This window comes from Podospora pseudopauciseta, chromosome 3, assembly GCF_035222475.1.
Source record: "Podospora pseudopauciseta strain CBS 411.78 chromosome 3, whole genome shotgun sequence".
In the NCBI taxonomy this organism is placed as follows: domain Eukaryota; kingdom Fungi; phylum Ascomycota; class Sordariomycetes; order Sordariales; family Podosporaceae; genus Podospora; species Podospora pseudopauciseta.
This window is the reverse complement of record NC_085893.1, coordinates 3471945-3484986: the sequence shown is the minus strand read 5'-3', so window position 1 is coordinate 3484986 and position 13042 is coordinate 3471945. Positions and strand designations below refer to the sequence as shown.

At 53.9% G+C, this 13042-nt stretch overlaps 5 protein-coding genes and 1 non-coding gene across 6 annotated transcripts; 3 read left to right on the top strand and 3 right to left on the bottom strand.

Annotated features, from left to right (window-relative positions):
• Positions 1-31: 31 nt before the first annotated feature.
• On the top strand, positions 32-2508 carry QC763_309820 (uncharacterized protein). The gene is made up of 2 exons (XM_062911436.1): positions 32-1244; positions 1300-2508. The coding sequence occupies exons 1-2, from the start codon at positions 723-725 to the stop codon at positions 2230-2232; spliced, it is 1455 nt and encodes a 484-aa protein (XP_062767465.1). The 5' UTR covers positions 32-722; the 3' UTR covers positions 2233-2508.
• QC763_309810 (uncharacterized protein) lies at positions 2274-4562 on the bottom strand. The gene is made up of 2 exons (XM_062911435.1): positions 3989-4562; positions 2274-3916 (listed from the first exon to the last, which is right to left on the bottom strand). Exons 1-2 carry the CDS (start codon positions 4014-4016, stop codon positions 2703-2705), a joined length of 1242 nt encoding a protein of 413 aa, XP_062767464.1. The 5' UTR covers positions 4017-4562; the 3' UTR covers positions 2274-2702.
• Positions 4563-4656: 94 nt separating this feature from the next.
• MLH3 (DNA mismatch repair protein) lies at positions 4657-7620 on the top strand (the record flags this gene model as incomplete). Its single annotated transcript, XM_062911434.1, has 3 exons — positions 4657-5011; positions 5074-7317; positions 7376-7620. The coding sequence occupies exons 1-3, from the start codon at positions 4780-4782 to the stop codon at positions 7618-7620; spliced, it is 2721 nt and encodes a 906-aa protein (XP_062767463.1). The 5' UTR covers positions 4657-4779.
• A 144-nt stretch (positions 7621-7764) lies between these two features.
• QC763_0057920 lies at positions 7765-7836 on the bottom strand. Its single transcript has one exon. It is a non-coding gene; the product is annotated as a tRNA-Met (tRNA).
• Positions 7837-8182: 346 nt separating this feature from the next.
• On the top strand, positions 8183-11294 carry VPS11 (Vacuolar protein sorting-associated protein 11; the record flags this gene model as incomplete). The annotated part of the gene is made up of 3 exons (XM_062911433.1): positions 8183-8194; positions 8274-9314; positions 9369-11294. 3 exons carry the CDS (start codon positions 8183-8185, stop codon positions 11292-11294), a joined length of 2979 nt encoding a protein of 992 aa, XP_062767462.1.
• Positions 11295-13033, bottom strand: QC763_309780 (uncharacterized protein). Its single transcript, XM_062911432.1, has 3 exons — positions 11972-13033; positions 11824-11919; positions 11295-11767 (listed from the first exon to the last, which is right to left on the bottom strand). The coding sequence occupies exons 1-3, from the start codon at positions 12821-12823 to the stop codon at positions 11357-11359; spliced, it is 1359 nt and encodes a 452-aa protein (XP_062767461.1). The 5' UTR covers positions 12824-13033; the 3' UTR covers positions 11295-11356.
• Positions 13034-13042: the final 9 nt, after the last annotated feature.

The window sequence follows — 13042 nt, the reverse complement described above, 5'->3', positions numbered from 1 at the left end:
ATCGCTATATAGTATTGTCCTCAAGTTTGGCATTTTCCTTAACTCTAGCAACCGTCAATTGTTGATTCTGGACTTCGTGGACTTCAATCAATATATCCCCGCCGTAGGCCCACGCCCGATGACAGCCGTGCGCTCCTTCCCGGTTCGGCAGTTCCTGGGTTGCTCGGCCCGCCATCAGCTGCCGATCGGCCACCGTGAGCTTCCATCTGGCGTCTTAAAAAGTTATCCAGACACAAGATAGTCGTGTTATCAACACCTTCAAAGACATCAATGTCTGGTCACGAGCGCTTCCTCCTCTCGATCTCCTATTTTCACGCTTCTAGATAATTTCAGCCAATGTGATGGCTGTTGTATGTCAAAACGGTTTCCATCTGCCTTCCACAAGGGCTTCGATGGAATTTCTCCAATTCTAGGCGAGCGGGCCCCGTGGACCGTGGGGGGTTCTTTGTTACGTCACCCGCGCAGTGATTCTCGACCTCTTTGCGCCTCGTATTTCCAACCTCCCGGCGTCCCCCGCAAACGGTGACGGTTTTGGTTTCATGCAGCGGTCACATGGAGAGCTCTAGGCGGGGTACATGGTGCATTCTACCGATATTCCATCAGTTCCGTGACTTGACCTCAATTCGAAAATATAACAGAACAGCCACAAGCCGTTGTAATATTTTGACTCTCCCACCTTGTGTCCATTATACAGTTCACATATCGTCAACCACTCTACCACCATGTCGCCCGCTACCATTCGCCTCGGCACAGCTTCTCCCAGCACACAAGCTAGCACTCCCGAAACCATTGCTCAGCTGGAACAGATCGCCCGTCGTGCCGCATCGAAAAAGATTGACATTCTCCTGCTCCCGGAAGCTTACATCGGAGGATACCCTCGCGGAACGCACTTTGGCTGTGTCATTGGCTCGCGCACAGCCGAGGGCAGAGAAGAATATCTCCGATACTTCCAAAACGCCGTTGACTTGGGTGATACCGTTGGTGATGGAGCCGGTGCTGGGGAAGCATGGATCAAACGTGCCTTGCCGGGAGATGCTGTCCCCGGGTCGAACGAGAACAGCAAGGAGCCTGCTGCGAACAAACGGGGTGATGGCACCAGGGAACAACTCGAGAGAATTGCTCGTGAAACCGGAGTATTCATTGTCACTGGCCTGATAGAAAAGACCGGAGGGTCCATGTATTGCTCGGTTGTATATGTTTGCCCAAAGCAAGGAATCATCGGCAAGCGCAGAAAGGTCATGCCTGTTAGTTACCCCTTTTTGATCCCCTTTTCCTTTCCAATACTAACGCCCCAGACAGACCGGCACCGAACGCCTGGTCTGGGCTCAAGGCTCCCCAGCCACCCTCCGCGCAGTAAGCACCACCATCCGCGGCGTCCGCATCAACCTCGGCGCAGCCATCTGCTGGGAGAACTACATGCCTTTGGTTCGACAATCCCTCTACAGCCAAAACATCAACCTCTACCTCGCCCCCACCGCTGACGGGAGAGACACCTGGCTATCCCTGATGAGGACAGTAGCCATCGAAGGCCGCTGTTTCGTCATCTCCTCCAACATGGCCGTCCCCCCTCCTTCTATCCCTCAACAAATTCCCAACAACCACCCAGATTCCTCCTCCGCCATCCTAACCGAAGAACCCGATCATGAAAACCCCCACGACGACCACACCCCCATCTTCTCCGACCACCACCCCTCCCCCTTCGCACCCAAACATCACAGCAACCGCCGGGCCTCATGCCTAACAGAAGAAGGCTTTGAAATCGCCCTCCCTCGTTCAAAATCCCCCGGCACCCCCACCACTACCACAACCACACGCCGCGCCACCCCCTCCCCCACCCGCACAACCACCTCAACAGTAAACACTCTCTCCCCCTCCTCCAAGCGCAGAACTTCAGTCTTCGACAAAGACGGCAACGAGATTGTGCTCTGCTGCAAAAAGCCTTCCCACGTTACCAACTCCCAAACCCAGCCTATGGTCCCTCCCGCTCCCAAACTGACAAACTCCAGCAGCGCGGAATGGGTCTCCAGGGGTGGATCAAGCATAATCTCCCCCTTTGGTGAGGTCCTCTCCGGTCCCCAATGGGAGGATAACACCGGCCTCATCTGCACCGACGTCGACTTTGAGGATTGCATCAGGGGACGCCTGGACCTGGACACGGCGGGGAGTTACTCGAGGAATGATTCGTTCGAGTTTGGGGTCAGGGGCTTGGATTTGAGTCCTTTGCCCTATTGAACTAACTAACCAACTTTTTGGCACCATATATAACAAACAGCCCCTGGGCTAAATTCATGAAATCAATAGGTTTTTGTGTAATTGTATTTTTTTGACAGCGCTGGGGTATCATGGGTTTTCATCTTTGTATAAACTCGAGAAATGAAGAAACAAACAAACAAGTCAACCCCGTCGAGTAGAAAGAAAATGCTTGCGCAATCCTTGCTATTTGTCTGTTTTGATAAAAAGTCATGAAAGAAACAAAAACAGGAATGGATATCGATACTGAAACTGAAATTGAGAGAGAACACAAACCGAGAGACGACAAAAACCCAAGGAAAACACCATTACCGCCCACTTTCCTATCCTGCTATTCGTTGCCATGAAACGAGACAAAATGCAACGCGTGAAACGAAAAACTCCAGACTACCTCCCTTGCCCCCAAAGAAACACAAGCCGCTGTCCCATCCCCCTTTCATGTCATGACCCCTTTACTCCTTGGTAGTCCCAGCCCCAGCACTCCCACTCCCCCCCTCCTCAACATACCCCTGCACCTCCCTCGCACTCGTCAACGGACTCGGTGCCGCGGCCACAGCACTATCCCCCCTCCCAAACCCAATACTCCCATTGATACTCTCCGCCCTCCCATGTCCCAACAGCCCGCTCCTCACACTGGCAGTATCCCTATCAGCACCAACCACACTTCCAAGGCCCTGCTTCGCATAAAAGCTATTCCTCTCACTGCTCACCCCGAAATTCCCCGTCGTGGCACTGTAGATGCTCGCCCGCTCACCTCCGACCCCACCGGTCCCCGTCCTGTGGAGCCCCGGGGTGGTGGGGATGCCGGGATTTTCCAAGTTGGCGCTTAGCACGCTCAATGGCAGGGATTCCCTGCTTCCTCCCCACAGAGACGAAGGAGCCAGCGCCCGCACCGAGGCGTCTGTGTCGAATGAACGGCGGCGGCCGCGCTTGGAGGAGGAGGCAAGTGTGAGGATGGAAGCGTTGTCGGTGAGGAGGTTGTTAGCTGTGGCGGTGTGATAGGTTGTCGGGTGGCCCGTGGTGGAATTGGCGCTGGCGGTTGCGAGGTGGGCGGGGATAGCGGAGGCGGGGGAGGCGGTCGGAAAGGGCTGGTTGAAGTGAATGATGTGCGAGTTGGATTGGTTGCCGTTGCTGGCTGGGGTTGTGTTTTGGGGGCCACCGCCGGCCGTGTTTGGCGCCGCGGTTTGGATTGTTGTGAGGGTTGTGGTTAAAGACCTGACGGAAGGCGCCGGGGATGAGAAGGTGCTATCGCCGCCTCGCCGGCCGTTCACAGTGTAGGTTGTGTTGGTGATTGATGGTACTCCGCGCGACGTCGCCGTCATTGATCGTGATGTGTCGTGCTCGGTCGATACGGTTGGTGCCATGGAGCGAGCTCCCACTGTGGGTGGTGGTTGCCCCTCGTCGGATATTCTGACTGAAGCATTTTGATCGCCCGACACAATGCTGAATGATCTTCTGCTAGGATCCGTGGATTCTGTGTACTGGCTCTCTCTATTCGTGGTAGCAGGCGGAAGGCGACCGGACTCGGGGTATGGGTTGTTGTTCTTGGATGGGCGCAGTTTTGCGCTGTCTTTTGTGTGTCGGTGACCCTCACCATTGGAGGAAGATTTCAGGTTGGCCAGTTTCTTCATTAACGTGGAGAACGGCCGTCGTCGACCTGATCGACCTGAGCGACCCAACATCATGTCAGCTTTTGCTTATCGCTAGAACGAGCGAAATAAGAGAAGGTCTGAATCACCATGAGAAGTAGTCGCAGTCTCCGTCATCGCAGTATCTGGGACGCTAGAAGCGGGGGAAAGGTTTCGGCCTTGCGCAAAGAGAGGACCAGGAAGGTTGGATGCACGTAGGTGGTCGTTATCGGGGATAGCAGGTCAAGATTCTGGTCGCGGTTGCCGGAGGGGTGTTGGAATCTGGTACACGTCGGGTAGTAAAGAAAGCAGATGATATGTTGGTCGAGTGCGGCCGTTGTGGATGGGAAAAGATAAAGCGAGGTGTCGAGCAGGTTTACTTTTTGTTGCTGTCAATGGGGCGGTTCATGAATTGTTTGCAAAGCCGTGCGGAGAGGTCGCACAGGCCGTGGCGTTGTCGGATCACCCAAGACGATAACTGAGTGGTTTCGCAGGTGGCGCGTAAGTGAGACGGGTGAAATGGATGGCTTGGAAGGTTGCGGGAAGAGGGCGATGATGTCGGTATTGAACAATGGCAGAAGCCAAGAAGGGTCGTTGTTCTCCAGCAGAAGCTCAAGCGGAAACATCCCCAAGCTTTCGGTTGTCGTTCCGCACGCTCCACGCTCCACAGGGGGTTCAGTGACGAAGCCGGGCCCCAGGGTGCCGACACAAGATGGTGTGGGGCCCATCCACAACGCTCTTGGCACAACACAGTGATCACGTGGGAGTCCATCCACACCCTCACTTTCCCATTTTACGACTCCCTTTTTGGACAGTCTTCTGCTGTTGTGTTGCATCTGATCAAGGTTGGATGCAGGACAACTCACTGGCTGGGTAGCGAGATGTCGGGTTCACAACCGCCATGTCGATACAGCAACTGCCCGGGGACGTTGTTGCTCAAATCAAATCATCCACTATCATTACCTCGCTGAACACTGCCGTCTGTGGTCTGCTTCGAAATTCTTTGGATGCCAGATCTACGAAGATCAACATCTCAGTTGACTATGGGCGTGGAAGCTGCTCTGTCGAAGACAACGGTGTTGGCATTCCTCCATCCAATTTTCGGGAGGGTGGGGGGCTAGGCCAACTGCACTGTACGTCATCCGCCGCTCAAGCAATGTTTTGTTGTTCGGCCCAACTAACATCGTTGCTCTAGATACCTCAAAATACCCGCCGTCCGCAGACTGTCACGGCAAACATGGCGAGTTCCTGGCATCTCTAGGCGCTCTCTCTTTGTTGACCGTCACGTCACATCACCGTGATTACCGGTCACACAACTCGCTTACCATACACAAGTCCAACGTGGTGACACGGAATGTTCCAGCCCTGCCTGAGCAGCGCATATTGGACTTTTCCAGCGGGACTCGTGTTGTCGTCCGTGATCTTTTCGGCTACCTGCCCGTCCGCGTCAAGCAGAGAGCTACAGAAGTGGAGCGATTGGGCACAAGTAGGTATTTCGATCAGCTGATCCACGAAGCCGTTGCTCTTTTGCTTGCTTGGCCAGGAGAGGTGGCTGTAAATCTCCAGGATTCGATTGCTCGAAGAACAGTGTCTCTCCAGACATCTCCACTTGCTGATATCGAGAAACACCATTTACTGTCAGCTCGGGATGTTCTTTTGCGAACACCCAAGCTTCTTCTTGCAGCGTCCTTGTTGGACCAAGAGAATCCGAAGTCGTGGGTCTCGATTGGTGCCACTGCTCCAGGCATTACCGTGAGAGGCTGCGTGTCACTGGAACCAGCAGCTACGAAGAGAGTGCAGTTCATCGCTCTCGGCATCCAGCCATCCCTCAACGAAGGTCACTCAAACTTCCTCTACGATGAAGTCAACAATGTGTTTGCCAACTCCAGCTTCGGTACCATCGAAGAAGCTGGCGTTGATGACGACGGTTGTCCACAGAAGATGGCTGGCTTCACCCGCAAAGAGCTGAAGCCAAGAAAAGGCGTGGACCGATGGCCCATGTTCTTTCTCCAGATCATATTAGAGCACGGGTTGGGTTCTGTGGATGCGAATGACTTTCTAGATGAAAGGCGGCCGAATCTCTCCATCATTGTTGACCTGCTTCAAGTGATGGCATATGAGTTCTTGAAGAAGCACATGTTTCGACCAAGGTCTGTTCACGCCATTAAGCAGCTCAAAACTGGAACGGTCTCTGGTTCTGATTTTGCTTTCGAGACGAACCGAAAATCAGCTTCGCAGCTGCCGGTAGCCAGGTCTGCTTCGAGACTAAGTGTTCGCACAAAGGCTTCAAGGAAGTCGACCACACGGGACACCGAGACACGCTCTGCATCACCATTTTCATCATGGCCCAAAACCAAGCATGCCGTCCAGCCACAAATTGAACTCAAGAGAGCAGTGTCATTGCCTATGGGTCGCACCTCGAGTGGCACGTCTATAGCCGGCTGTTCCAATGCCATCTCGGATGGTTCAGAGACAGTTGAAAAGCCGCATGATCCAGTCGCAGATACATCTGCTGAGCCAATGATCTGGATTGACCCTGTTACCAAAATCAAGTCGATAATTGATCCACGGACTGGTTTTGCGATGAGGCCCAAACAGGGTTCCAATAAAAGGCCGAGTCTTGATCGGAGAAGAAGCTCAACAGCGCTCAGGGACTGGAAACCTAGCACAAACACCCGGGGCCGGTCCTTTTTCTTGCCAACGGAACGGCCCATCCCTAGGCTACCCCAGGAATCAGACACGCTTGGCTGCGAAGGAGGTGAACATGGCTGCCATGGGCTTGGGGTAATTACCCTCGAGAACAGCAATAACAGTGTTTCGACTGCTCTGGAAGGGAGAATATCCAAAGACACGCTACGAAAAGCCGAAGTGGTGAATCAAGTGGATGAAAAGTTTGTGTTGGTGAAAGTCTTCAACCAGGCTGGAACAGTCCACAGAAGAGATCTCGTCGATTCTCCGCTGCTGGTGATCATAGACCAACATGCCGCTGACGAGCGTTACCGGGTTGAAGCTCTGTTGAAAGAGTACTTCGTGCCGGACCCAGATGACGACAGGAGTTTGGTGGCGGCCAGAACGCATTTGGACAAGAAGTTGTTCTTTGACTTGTCTAGGCAAGAAGGAGAGCTGCTTGTGAGGTTCAAAAGGCATTTTGCTTATTGGGGTGTTATCTACGACGTGACAACCCAAGACCAGGCATCGAGGGTCACGGTGGAGGTTCAGGCCTTGCCGCCCAGTATAGTGGAACGGTGCCGTCTTGAACCCAGGCTTCTTGTTGAACTGCTCCGGAATGAGATCTGGAAGCTGCATGAAAACCCCAGCAAACAGGCTGGCATCGTGCCACGGCTCCCGATCGGTGACGAGGCCGATCATCAGTGGTTCTCCAGGTTCCACAACTGTCCAGAGGGAATCATTGAGTTGATCCACTCCAGGGCTTGCCGAAGTAAGTTCGCCTTGGTAGGCTACTAGTGACAAAGGCTGAAGCTAACCGGTACTTTCAGGCAGTATCATGTTCAATGACGTCCTGACCAAGGAGCAATGCTTTCAGCTAGTGCAGAAACTGGCTGCATGCGCCTTCCCGTTCCAATGTGCCCACGGCAGGCCGTCGATGGTGCCTCTGGTGCATCTCGGGCCGAGCAGCAGTGTTGGGTCTTTCGGCATGGCCAGGGAAAAGAATGGGAAGAAACGGCTGTTGTGTGATATCCGGAAGTGGAAGGACAGTGTGGGAAGGGCGAATCAGACCTGAGAGCGTAACTGTGTAGTAGCACAATAGTAAGGGTGTGGTGATTCTTTTGGCAAAATGGGATAAGACGGAATGAGTCACACTTGGGGCAACCCACCTTTGTAGAGGCCGTTTCGGACCTTGATACTCAACAACAACAGCTCAACAAGCTGCGTGGCGCAGCGGAAGCGCGCCGGGCTCATAACCCGGAGGTCACTCGATCGAAACGAGTCGCAGCTAACTCTTTTGCATTTTTTTTTTCACAATTCAACTCTTTTGCGGGCCTCCATCGAGGATCTTTTCATTTTTGGTAGCTTTCTGGGGTTGGCTTGTTACTGAGCTGCCTTACTGGGTTAGGGTTACTTTGAGATAATGGTTATCTAATCAACTGCCAAGGCCATGTGTGGGGAGCTTGGAGCTCCAACCCCAACAAGGTCCCCAAACAGGCGTCACAAGCTCTCCAGGCCGCACATCAACAACTGGAGCGCATTCGTAGACATATTCTCTACTTTGCGCCCTTACTTTTTTTCTCTTCACCGCTCCAAGTTGACCTTATACAGCAGCGAAAAAGCTGAAAGATGCCACCATGGCGCTAACGGTTTGTCGTTCCCTTTCCCATGCACTCTTACATCTGTCCCAACGACGACTAACACGATGTCTGTCTGTCTGTCAATTAGTGGCGCTCCTTTGACTTTTTCGAGTCGACCCCCATCACCCCCTCGGACCCGACTTCCCGCTCCTTCTTCGACAACCCTTCCCACTTCTCCCAGTCCGTCGCCTCTGTCTGCTCCGGGTCGGAATCCTTGTTCCTAGGCGGCTTCGACGGCACGGTGCGGATCATCGGGCCCAACTTCAAGATCTTGAGGGAGTTCACCGCCTACGACAATGGCTCCTCGGTCACCCACATGCGGCAGGTGGAGGGGACCAGTTTGCTGGTTACGATTGGGGAGGGAGGCGCGGGGGAGGATCTGGAGCCGGGGCAGCCGGTGGTGAGGGTGTGGAGTTTGGATAAGGTTAATAAAAAGGATGGGAACCCCGGGTTGCTGAGTAGTGTTGTCGTGAATAACGGGAAGAGGCCTTTTCCCATTTCGGCGTTTACGGCGACGGATGATCTGACGCAGTTGGCGGTTGGGTTTGCGAATGGGGCGGTGGTGGTGGTGAGGGGGGATTTGATTCATGATTTGGGGACGAAGCAGAGGGTGATTTATGAGAGTGATGAGCCGATTACGGGGGTGGAGATGCATGTTGATGGTGGGGTGGGGTTGACGACGCTGTTTGTGGCTACGACGGCGAGGGTGTTGAAAGTGGTGATCAGTGGGAAGGGGCATGGGCAACCCCCTAAAACGGTGGAGGATGAGGGGTGTGGGGTGGGTTGTATGGTTGTTGATAGGAGGTCGGGGGAGATTGTGGTGGCGAGGGAGGATGCCGTGTATTATTACACGCTGGAGGGGAGGGGGCCGCCGACGGCGTATGAGGGGGCGAAGAAGCTGGTTGCCGTGTATGGGGACTATATTGCGGTGGTGTCGCCGCCGACGCCGGCGGGGGAGGCGGATACGACGAGGAGGAGGTTTTGGGGGGGTGCGGCGGATAGTATTTATACTTTTACGTTGATACATCCGGAGCTGAGGATTATTGCGCACAGTGAGACGGTGTTAGCGGATGTGAAGCATATTTTTGCGTTGTGGGCGGATTTGTATATGCTGACGCTGGATGGAAAGGTTTGTTGCTCTTGGGAAGTAAGAGAGGATGATGGCTAATGTGACGATAAACAGATCTTCCGGTATCATGAAAAGACGCTGCAGCAACGGTTGGACATGCTCTATCAGCGCAATCTCTATACCCTTGCCGTGGACCTAGCTCAAAAGTGTGGGATGGACGCTCAGCAACAGAATATCATTTACCGGAAATATGGGGATTACCTTTACCAAAAGGGCAATTACGACGAGGCCATGACGCAGTACATCAAGGCCATAGACAGCACAGAGCCATCACAGGTCATCAGAAAGTTCCTCGACACGCAGAGGATACACAACTTGATCGAGTATCTGGAGGAGTTGCATGAGCATCACAAGGCGACATCAGATCACACAACTCTGTTGCTGAACTGTTACGCCAAGCTGAAGGATATTGACAAGCTGGAAAAGTTCATCAAGTCTGAAGGGGATCTCAAGTTTGACCTTGATACAGCTATCTCGATGTGCCGGCAGGGTGGCTACTACGAGCAAGCAGCATATCTTGCCAAGAAGCACGGGGAGCATGATCTCGTGGTGGATATCCTCATCGAGGATTCTCATGCCTACAATGAGGCGCTGGATTTCATCTGGCATCTGGATCCAGAGACAGCACACCCCTGTCTGATGAAGTATGCCCGTGTTCTGATCGAACACTGCCCATCGGATGCTACGCAGCTCTTCATCGACTATCACACCGGCAAGTATAAGCCACGAGTGGATGCTCCCATCACAGCCGAGGCCGCCCCTGTAACGACAAATGGAGGGTTTGCAGCGGGAGCGGCCAATGCCGTTTCCAACCTCAGCAGTTTGCTACCACTGCCGTACATGAACACGGCGGTGCTAGCAAGCAATAACAATGCCAATGCAAAGCCAACAGTGGGCGACATGTCCCTCAAGCAAGAGGCCATCGCCATCAAGTACACCCCTCCCAAACCACGAACGGCCTTTTCATCCTTTATCGACCACCCAGACGAGTTCATCGTCTTTCTCGAAGCCTGCCTCCAAGATGACGCCCTGTCAAAAGAAGACAAAACGGACATTTACACCACCCTGTTTGAGATGTACCTCCACAAATCCAACGAAAAGAAATCCGACGCCCACCGCGAGAAGTGGGAGGCCAAGGCCAAGTCCCTGATCGAAGCCGACAAATCCCTACCAGCAACGCAAGAGAAACCCCAGATTGAAAACTCCAACGTCCTTTTGCTCTCTCACCTTTCCAACTTTAGGGATGGAACCACGCTGGTGAAGGAGCAGTCGGGTTTGCTGTTCGACATTTTTCGCTCTTATACATCAGCAAAGGACACCAAGGGGGCGATCAAGGCGCTGGCTAAATACGGGCCGGAAGAACCGCAACTCTACCCCGCGGCGTTGTCGTATCTGACGTCTGACGCGAAGATTCTTGACGAAGCAGGGCCGGATGAGCTGGCGGCTGTGCTGGATAGGATTGATAAGGGGGGTTTGATGGCCCCGCTGCAGGTGGTGCAGACACTGTCGAAGAACAGTGTCGCGAGCATGGGGATGATCAAGCCCTACCTGGCCAAGAGGATAGAGGCTGAGCGGTTGGACATTCAAGAAAATAAACGTGTGGTCAGCCAGTTCAGGACGGAGACGATGGCGAGGAGGCAGGAGATTGCTGATCTGGGGGGGAAGCCGGCCGTGTTTCAGGCTACGAGGTGTGGGCAGTGCGGTGGGGGGTTGGAGCTGCCGGTGGTGCACTTTTTGTGCAAGCATAGTTTTCACAGGAGGTGTTTGCGGGTTACCGGGGGAGGGGAGGGGGATGATAATGTGGGGGAGTGTCCGATCTGCGTGGTGGATAATGCGACGATCAGGGCGTTGAAGAAGAGCCAGGAAGAGAATAGTGAGAGGCATGAGTTGTTTAAGGCTGATTTGGAGGGGAGTGAGGATCGGTTCAAGACGGTGGCGGAATGGTTTGGAAGGGGGGTGATGGGGGCTGGGGGGGAGTAGATGGGGAGGGTATGATAATGATCATGTTGGTTTTTTGGGATCGGATGTTTTTTTTTCTGATGTTATTGCTTATCTACCACATACCATCCATACTCGGGCTTGCCAAACACAAACGCAGCATGGTCCAAGACCAAAGGCTTGCCCCCATCCCTGCAATGCTTCAGCTCCTTGAGCTTCGTCTTTAAACTCTTGTTGATCCCCCTTATCGGTCCCGTCGCCAACATGTCGTCCCCCAACAACCACTTGCATATGCTCCCCACGCTCTCGTTGCGGAGGGTCAGCGACTTGCCGTTCTCGATGCGGAAGTTGATGTAGTGTTTCCACTCGCGGAGGTCGCAGTACTTGGGGACTTCGTGGATTTTTTGCTTCAACAAAAAGTTGAGCGAGGCGGTGTGGTCCTCGGAGCGGAAGAGGGGGGAGTCGGTTTGGAGGTCGAGGATTTCTGAGTGGCGGGCTGTGAGAGTGAGGAAGAACTAGAAGGGGGGTTAGGTTACCGTTGGTAGAGGGAACAAAAAAGGGTTGGGCTTACGTTTGATGGAGGGTGGGGACGTGGTCGGGGGTCTTCGGGGGTTGGGTGGGAGGCGAGGCGGAATTTAGGGGTGGATTCCCAGAGCCATTTTGGGGACTGATGGTGATGTTAGTATTTGACGTAGGGTATGGTAGGGGGGAGAACGGACCAGTAGCTCTTGAACCCCTTTCCAAATATTGTCATGGTTCAGCGCCTCTTGCTGTTCCACCTCTTTCACCTCAGCCGACTGGCTATCCGGATACATGGTCATGAACTGGTCGATAACGGCCTTGTAGAAGTCGGCATTATCCTCCACTCCCACGTTGCAGACTGGGCTCCGGACACTTTCCACGCCCTGGGCGGCGATATATGGTGCTGCTGGGCTGCGCAACAACCCCGAGATATCGCTCAAGTCAGAGTTGAGAAGTAATGTACCATGGTGCAACGCGCGCTTGCCCGTCAATTTGTACGCCGAACCCGAGATTTTGTATGTCGACGGCGCAGGCTCGGGTCCTTCGGCATCTTGCGCTTCCTGAACAATATCATGTCTTTCGTTGACCTTGACACCCTTTATTCCCATATTCTTCAGCGCTTCCACCACCATGAGCGCGTGCTTATCCCTATCGAAGACATCCTTGGGGCAGATGACGGACCAGTTCGCGTTGCCGTGATCATGGACGACGGTTCCCCCTCCTGAGCGCCGGCGGACGAGGTGGTGCTTGAGCTGGCCGAATTTTATTCTTGTCTGTGCTAGTTGTGGAAGGTTGACTTCAGTCCAGGGGTTTTGGTTGCGGCCAATGACCACGCATGGGTCGTTTGTGTAGAGGAAGAGGATGGTCGAGTCGGGGTCGGACTTTTCGAGGAGGTGGTGCTCGATGGAGAGGTTGAGGTATGGGTTGGCTGAGCTGGAGGTGTAGATTTGGAACTTTTGGGAGATTGCTTTGGTAGTTATTGGCCGAGCGTGCCTCGTTGATAATATGGAGCGTATGCGCCAGGCATTTCGGAGGGCAGGTGTGGCCATTGGATGGGCCTGGGGGATGTTGGAGGGGGGGTGTCTGCGAAGATAAGGTACATAAATAAAAAGAACCTCAACGGCCTGTACCCAAAAAAGGCAGCCGGGGCCCGGGAACCAGGAACGGTCAGGGATTCGCTAGCGCCTCTTCCCCCCCCGGCACGGGACCGTTGATCCCTGCGACAGAGCCAAGAAGCACCCAAGTCAAATCGATGCGGGGAGCCGATG